The sequence below is a fragment of the Belonocnema kinseyi genome, chromosome 8 (assembly GCF_010883055.1).
Source record: "Belonocnema kinseyi isolate 2016_QV_RU_SX_M_011 chromosome 8, B_treatae_v1, whole genome shotgun sequence".
NCBI lineage: Eukaryota > Metazoa > Arthropoda > Insecta > Hymenoptera > Cynipidae > Belonocnema > Belonocnema kinseyi.
The window spans coordinates 131,151,250-131,159,865 of NC_046664.1; the positions used below are offsets into that span (position 1 = coordinate 131,151,250).

Consider the following 8,616-nt stretch of genomic DNA (forward strand, 5'->3'; position numbering starts at 1 on the left):
TGGTCAGCAGCTTTGACTTGTTAAGTGTGTGATAACGAGTCCGGAGTTCGCGCGCGAACTTTCGAACCTTGGCGGTAAAATTCCTGCCAGATGTGATGTAGTAGTTCCCACGAGAATCTAGGGAAAGGGGTTCGTCCATCCTTGTAGAGCCCCGCATGCAAGGATAAGGCTGCTTACTCTGAGAGGTCGCCCGGTATCCCAGAGTCACCGTTCTAGACACCTGACCCAGGTGCCGTTCAGCTTTCGGCACGGTTTTCACACCTCCGCTTGGGGGTTAATTCCTTCGGGACCACCCTTGGACAATTGTCCGCGACTGCCTATTTATTTTTGTAACCATATTCAGTAGAAACCCTTGGTACAGGAACCCTCTATCCGCAACCCGAGGCCGCGTTCGGTGGCTTTGTCATAGGCCCTTCGGTTTGATTCTAGAGGAATCAAAACCGAATATATATATATAAATATAATACACATCTATTGTAACTGCCAACTGTTAGGCTTAGTTAACTATGTTAGATTTAAATAATCGTTCAAACGTTTACAAGAAGAAATCAATAAGAAACGGGTTGATTGCTGTGATTTCTGGATCGGAGCAATTTATGCTAAAAAGTCTGTATCGGCACGCGTGCGAGTCGCGCGTGGTGCGACACATATGTCACGCATATGCGGACACATCTGTTTGGTGATCTGCGTGACACACGTGACAGTTTATTCGCACTCTTGTCTGCACGGTGCGTGGCACCGTGCGCGCATGTTGTTATCTGGGCAGGTTAAAGAAAAGATATATATATATATATGTGTGTGTGTGTGTGTTTGTGTATGTGCACGCATGTACACACGTACATACATATACAAACATACATACAAATAAACACAGATAGAAACATAATCGAAAGAAGTACTAAGCTAATCTACACCTATGATTTTTCCGTAATATATGTTGATAGGTATGTCCGAGACTATGTTACGCAACAAGTAATGGCTTCGGAAGTATAAAAGCACAGTAACTTGAACATTGGAATAGCCACCAGCGTCAATGTAATCAGACGTAAATGAAAATTAAGGAAAAAATGTAAAACAGAAAAAGAAAAGTCTTTACCAATGTGTGATTTCGAGGAAAGCATTCATATCTTCTGATAAAAATCTAAAGAAACTGTTCCTGAAATAATGCTGTGAGGAAGACTCTCCAATATAAGGGGGAAGTTTATTCCACAGGCGGCCACCCTTTATCATAAACGACTTTTGCATTTTGCAATTTTAAGAACTAAACCTCGATCACGAAGACTTGCCTGGTTGGGATCTGCATCGACAAAGGTGAATAATTCAAATATGTATTGAGGGTTCTCCTGCGAATATAGAGTATAATAGGTATCCCATGAAAAATTTCCTTCTTTTATACACTGTCAGAAACTCAGCTCTTTGTCGATATGAAGAAATATGTTCATTTTTAAGTAAATTACAAATAAAACGGATACATGCATTTAGGGCTCGTTCCATTTTTCCATTTAGTTTATCCGCGATGGCATCAAGTGAAATGCAAGTGTAAAAAAAACGGTCAAATGAGGCTTTTTATTAATAGAATCCTGGTTGAAGTAGGAAGGGAGTCTTTCTTCTTATGTAGCTTTCTTCTTTTATGTCATCTGCATTCTGACGGAAAAATTTTAAAACTATAAAAATTATCAGGTGTTTGAAATTGACTCTGTAGGTGCAAAAATCATAAATTTTTTTGGTACTATTTCAGGGAGCAAGTAAGAATATAAAATTGAGAATTATGAAAAAAATCCCTGCTGAAATAGGAATTAGTTTTTAATTGAGGAAAATATTTTTTTACATTCGGTTAGATTAACATTTTTTCTAAAGTTAAAAAATCTGTTGCCTAAAACTTATTTAGTATTGGCAATGATGACAACTTATTTTTTATTGACAATGATATTCTCGTACGAAAGGATCCTCAAGCAATGCAGTGTTTCCCGCGTGCTGTAACGAGCCTATAATGTTGCTATGTTAAATAATTAAGAAGAGAGTTAATGAGGATATTGTAAGTATGTATATTTATAAAAACTTAATAAAATTAAGTTTTTCTTAGTAAAATTAGGAAAATGAAGTTTTTCAGTCAAATAATTCATTAATCGTAGAAAATATACTTGCTTAATTCTTTTTTATTATGTAAATACTAACAAATAAATATATGGAGGAATAAAAAGAGGTTTCAAGGTTTAAAAAATTGTTAGGAATACAATTATTACATTTTTTGATATTAAAAAAAAATGTTGTGCCTTTTTAAAACAAAATATTTAAGGAAAAGGAATTCAGTAAAAAAAAATTTAAGTTTAGTAAGAATGTATTTCATGATATAATAGAACAATTAACAAATTGACAATTAAACATTTAAAAAATATAATAATTGTCAATGCAAAGAGGAAGTAGACAAATATTTTTCATCCAACCACCGTGAGAATCACTTTCAACCTGCAAGTTCTTGCACTCCACTTTTCTTTACAGAATTCATTTTTCTACTGATTTTAAAGTATTTTCTATTCGAAAGAAAAAAAGTATCAAGCACTTTTTGAAATAGGCAATATTCAAAGTAGGTATCCATTTTTTTTCTTTTAGATCAATCAAAAACTGTGCGTTTTACAGAGGTTTTTAAAAAGCAGAAAAGGTTTCTTGTTACTGAGGTTATTAAAACGTCTTTGAACTCGAAAGTTCTTTATTTTTTATCAGCTTTGAACAGTCATTCAGCGGATTAAATCTCTAAAGAAAAAAAGTATTGAGCCCTTCGTGATATAAGTGAAGTTTAATTTTTTTTACATATATTCTGAATTGCTATTTTAGTAAATCAATTCAACTATTAAAACTGAGAAAAAGAAAGTATGATAAAATAATTGCGATAAACTGAAAATTGTGCATTTTATGAAAGATTTCCTACAACAGAAAATTATTTCTATGGCATCAATGGTATTAAAGCATTTTGCACTTGAAATTTCTTTAGTGTTTATTACTTTTGAATATTTTATAAGTCTTTTAAATATTTAAAGAAAAAAAGTATCGAGCCTTTTTTGAAACAACTAAAACACAATTCTCAAATCTTTATAAATAAAAAATGGTCTATTAAAGCCTCTCAAAATTGTTCAATTTGCCTTTGAACTACTCAATTATCATCAGAAAGATATTTAGAGAAACATTGAGTTCAACAGCTTTTATCTTGAAGATGGTTGGGGCTCCCCATCCGACTTGGTACGACGCTGCCTTGCAATACTAGGGCTAGATTTTGTCACACTAGTTTAGGTAGATTAGGTAGAGTTAGAATCCTCGGGGCGTGCGATTTTCAAAGCGCTTAAGCGTGCGATTATATGTGTAAGTAACCGTGTGAGGGAATTATATATGGTAATTTAATAATTTAAAAAATGAAGGTTATAAGACAATAATTTTTAAAATAATTTTTTGTTCGTTGAGAAATCGTGTTTTTAATTTTCATAAACTGTCGCTTAGAATTTAGATTTCTTGTGTACGAGGCTCTTCTTAAGTACAAACTAGAAGCCCATAAGCGCACTACCCAATGATTCTCTTGTAATTATTTTATTTGGAAATGAAGTTCAATAAAATACTATGACAATCATTTTTACTTTAATAACTTCTATTCGTACACGGCTTCGCATGGGGAAACTCTCACGATGCAGAATAAATCACTGTGCAACACTAAACATTTTTATGGAAATTTGGAAAAAAGATCTAAAACGTCGGCGCGTACAAATTTTCATAGAAATACATAGTAAATGATCTCGACTCGAGAAGAGTTCAAATGTCAAGCCACTTCGAGCGCACCTAGCACGTTGACATACGGCATACGACCGGGTTGTGTACTCGAATTTCGAAAAGCCGACTAAAGTCGGGAGGTGGTTTTCTGCAGTTTTCTTCTCATCTAACAAAATATTTAAGCAAATTCAAGTACTTTGAATAACCTCGTATGTAGCCACATTGTAACTAAACTGTATTAAAATTCATACAGTGATTTTAGACTCCCCTTAGTAAAAAAAATTGAACCTATTCGTTGAAAGACAGACGAATTAAAAATTTTTTATGAAAGTTCTTTAAAATAAGTCTTGTAAATTTAATAAATCACTTAGAAAAGATCCATCGCAAAGACAGTCTTAGTTAACTTCGTATACAAATTGTGTTTGTCAATTGAATAATACCCGAACTCTCAATATGTTTATGAAAATTGTTAAAACTTTTAATAATTATTATAAATTTACAAAGTAACGTGGAAAAGAATCATAAAAAGACATTCTTAATTCATTCCGTAAACAAGCTATGTCTCTTCCTTCCGTAAACAAATTATGTCTCTTCCTTCAAAAATAGCCAAGCTATAAATAGGTTGAGGAACATTTTTTCAATAATAATTGTACATTTTCAAAGAATCAGAGAAAAACTAATCGGAAAGATATTCTTAGTTAATTATGTTAAAAAATGGACCCTACTCGTAGAAAGAAAACGAAACTCTTCATTTTTCAATCGAAATTGTTTAAATAATTAATAGTTCTTTCAATTTTGAAAGCAACATAAAAAAGATTCGTCGGATAGACTTTCTTAGTTGAGTCCGTAAACAAATTGACTTGTAGAAAAAGGGGAAAAATCCTAATATTTTAATTAAATTTGTTTAAATAATTATTAGTTTTTGTAGATTTCCAAAGGAACATAGAAAAAAGTGATCGGATAGAAATTATTAGTTGACTTCGAAAACAAATTGATTCGTAGGATGAAGGTTAAACTTTAAAATTGTTTAAATAATTAATAATTCTTGTAAATTTCCAAAGCAAGATAGAAAAAAGTCATCGGATAGACGTTCTTAGTTGACTTCGAAAACAAATTGATTCGTAGAATGAAGGCCAATCTTTAAATTTTTCAATGAAAATTGTTAGATAATTAATAATTCTTGTAAATTTCCAAAGCAACATAGAAAAAAGTAATCGGATAGACATTGACCCTTGTGAGACTAGCAATCTTCTAGTTATAATCTAGCAAGGGGTCATTTATAGATCATGTGTTCCTAGACGATATCATCTAGAAATCGTCTAGATTTCCATTAGGGACTGAACCGGAAATGCAATTGTCATTTTCACTGAAATCTGGTACAGATCAAAGGTGTTACACTTTCTAAAAGGTAAACGAGGTTGCTGCTATTTTTACAACAGCTGATGATGGTTGTATTCCAGAATGTTACATAAAGATATATTATAAGCGAAGTGACAGTCTTCAATATCTTAGTTCTATGGATGCTAATGTTGAACCCTGGTTTTATCTATTCTTTTATCCACACAGTAAAAAAGGTTGGAAGTTGATAGTTATGCAAAAATGGAAAAATACAGAATGAGTTACTGTAGATACAAACCAAAAAAATTAGAGCTCATAATTATTAGGGGTTAGTTGATCATTTACATAGACGAGCCGATGAGACAAACAGCATTGTAGAAAAAATGGTAATTTCTTCATCTTTATTTACAAGTTCTCCAAGTAATATGTTACAGCATTATCAAGACGGACCAGAAACGGTTTCATGAGTTTTCAATGTAAAAAATACATTAATTCGTACCATTGTGGAGGAAAAATTAATTTGTGAAGTACTTGCTTACGTATATCCTATATTGGAAAGTTGGCCCAAGCTTCCCATTGTGTGGTCGTTTTTGCGTTATAATCCAATATTGTCATTTAAAACGCGTTACACCAGCTCTACTACGTTAAGGCAAGCTCGAGGCATCTGTTTACATTATCGATGTGAACATTCCTATTGATTAGGTTACAGCGATCGTGCCTAATTCGAGTGGGGTTCTTTTTTTACATTTATTTAATCTTCAAACATTGTAATTATTTAAAAAATGTTCCGATGATTTTTTTCTATGATAAATTGCATATTTACATGAATATTAATTAGTTAAACTATTTTAATTAAAAAATTGAGAGTTTGAACTTTTTTCCACGATTAAATGTGTTTACGGAGTTAACTAAGAATGTGTATCCGATGTCTCTTTTGTATATTGCTTTGTAAATTTACAAGAACTATTAATTATTTAAACAATTTTAATTTAAAAATTAAGAGGTTGCCCTAGTTCTACGAGACAATTTGTTTACAGAGTGAACTAAAAATGTGTACCCGATAACATTTTCTATGTAGCTTTGTTAATTTACATGAACTAATAATTATTTAGACAATTTCAATTAAAAAATTCAGAGTATGCCCTCTCTTCTCGGTCAATTTTGTTTACAGAGTGAACTAAGAATTTCTATCCGATGCCTTTTTTCTATGTAGCTTTGTAAATTTAAAATAACTATTAATTATTTAAACAATTTTAATTTAAAAATTAAGAGTTCAACTTTTTATCTACAATTCAGTTTGTTTCCGGCGTAAACTAAGAATGTCTACTCGATGACTATTTTCTATATTGCTTTGTAAATTTACAATTACTATTCATTACTTAAACAATTTCAATTTAAAAGTTAAACTTTTTGTCTACAATTCAATTTGTTCACGGCGTAAACTAAGAATGTCTACTCGATGACTATTTTCTATGTTTCTTTGTAAATCTACAAAAAATATTAATTATTTAAGCAATTTAAATTAAAAAATTAAGAGGTTGCCCTTTTTTACAAGTCGATTTGTTTACGGAGTAAACTAAGAATTTCTACCCGATGACACTTTTCTATGTAGCTTTGCAAATTTACAAGAACTATTAATTATTTAAACAATTTCAATTTAAAAATTGAGTTTGACCTTTTTTTCTAAGATTCAATTTGTTTACGGAATCAAATAAGAATTTCTACCCGATGACTCTTTCCTATGTTGCTTTGTAAATTGGAAAGAAATATTACTTATTTAAACAATTGAAATTAAAAACTTAGGAGCTTAACCTTCTTTCTGCAACTCGCTTTGTTTACGGTGTGAACTAAAAGGCTCTTTTTTGTAAGTTGCCCTATATATGGCACTGTCTGTTTAATATATGCCATATCAATGCTCAATCTCCGCCAGCTCGTTTTGATGAATTTGGTGATTATTTTGGTCAGAGATCGTTTCATATTATAGCTGTTTCTGAGATTTGGCTCAAGGCTAAATTTGGTTCATCAAATATTAGTCTTAATAATTATTCACTTTTCAAAAAAGATAGGAAGTCTCGTAGAGGTGGTGAGGTTCGCGTATATGTCCATAATGATTTAAATGGTAAGATCTTACATGTCAGTACTGAAACCTATGTGCCGGATACTGAATTTTTAATTATTGACGTTTTTCAATCTCGTGAACGTATACTTCTTGGGGTTGTTTATAAACCACACAATGCTGGGTTTGGTAATCAATTTGAGACGCAGCTTTCTGATTACACGCTTATTTATAGTAATGTTATAATTACAGGGGATTTTAATACGAACTTAAATATTCGCTCCAACCAATCCAATTAACTTACGTCTTTGATCAATTCAGTTGGTTTATCTATAGTTCCACATAGATCTATGCACCACTCCGCAATGTCTGGTACACGGATTGACCTTCTGGCTGTGAAAGATCTTACTGTCGTTTTAAACTAAGATACTCTGAAAAAGGCACGCAGTGATGCCGAACCGTCGTCGAAGATTTAAGTTTTTGTTCTAAAAATAAATGAAGTTGAATTGATAGCTCTAATTTGTTTTTATTTTGCTGTGACCGTAAGACAGAAAAAATAATTTTTCTACAATTCCTTATTTCTATCGGCATTCATGGTATCTCGATTAAAATGCTGAAACTTTCTCTCCGCGTGATCCTTTCTGTTCTACTTTATATTTACAATTGCTGTGTAAAGCTTGGGATTTTCCCCAATAGTTGGAAGCAAGCGCAGATTCACCCTATACCCAAGATCACTCATCCTTCAACAGATTTTCGTCCTATCTCTATCCTTAGTGCATTAGCCAAATCTCTGGAGAAAATAGTGGATAAACAGCTAACTAAATATTCGGTTAAGCATAACCTGATTGATCCTTTTCAGTCTGGATTCCAAAGGAAGCACAGCACCATCACTGCTTCCCTCAAATTTAGTGCTGATTTAAAAGCTGCAATAGATAAAAATGAAGTAACGATTGCTGTATTTTTTATCTTTTTAAAGCGTTCGAGTTGGTTAACCATGACCTTTCAATCCAAAAGTTAAAGAACCTTAATATCTCTAACAGTGCCATTAATTGGTTCAAGTCTTATTTAAGCATTCGCTTAGAATGTGTAGTGAACAGTGAAGGTCTTCGCTCTGACTGAAATGAGGTAATGAGTGGGGTTCCCCGGGGATCAAAGCTTGGCCGAAAAATGTTTAATGTGTTCGCATGCGACTTTTCAGCTATTTTACGCTACTGTAAAATTCACCTTTATGCTGGTGATAATAAAATTTCTGTTTCTGGGCCACTTAGTAGATAGATAAACGTTTATTTTTCGGCCTGCTGGCCTTAAAAAATTGACTTGCTTACACTTCAATATTTTACAGAATTTTCTTACAGCTATCTCTTAATTACGAGGGTAGTTCAATAAGTCCTTAGAATGACCAACATATGGCGCGCGATTCGCTCCAAATCATCTGTTTTCAGTCAGCACCACTCCCGACTAGATATATG

At 32.5% G+C, this 8,616-nt stretch overlaps 1 protein-coding gene across 2 annotated transcripts in view; it reads right to left on the reverse strand.

Moving 5' to 3' along the window:
- LOC117178139 (protein germ cell-less) overlaps window positions 1-8,616 on the reverse strand; it is a 175,267-nt gene that overhangs the window by 28,646 nt on the left and 138,005 nt on the right. Inside the window, exon 7 of one of the 2 annotated variants that reach the window (XM_033369399.1) lies at window positions 7,654-8,070. The exons of the other annotated variant lie outside the window; for it this stretch is intronic. Within the exon in view, the coding sequence (XP_033225290.1) occupies window positions 8,064-8,070 (7 nt within the window). The 3' untranslated portion in view covers window positions 7,654-8,063. Of the gene's footprint in view, window positions 1-7,653; window positions 8,071-8,616 lie in introns of those variants that run through there. 2 annotated transcript variants of the gene reach the window in all.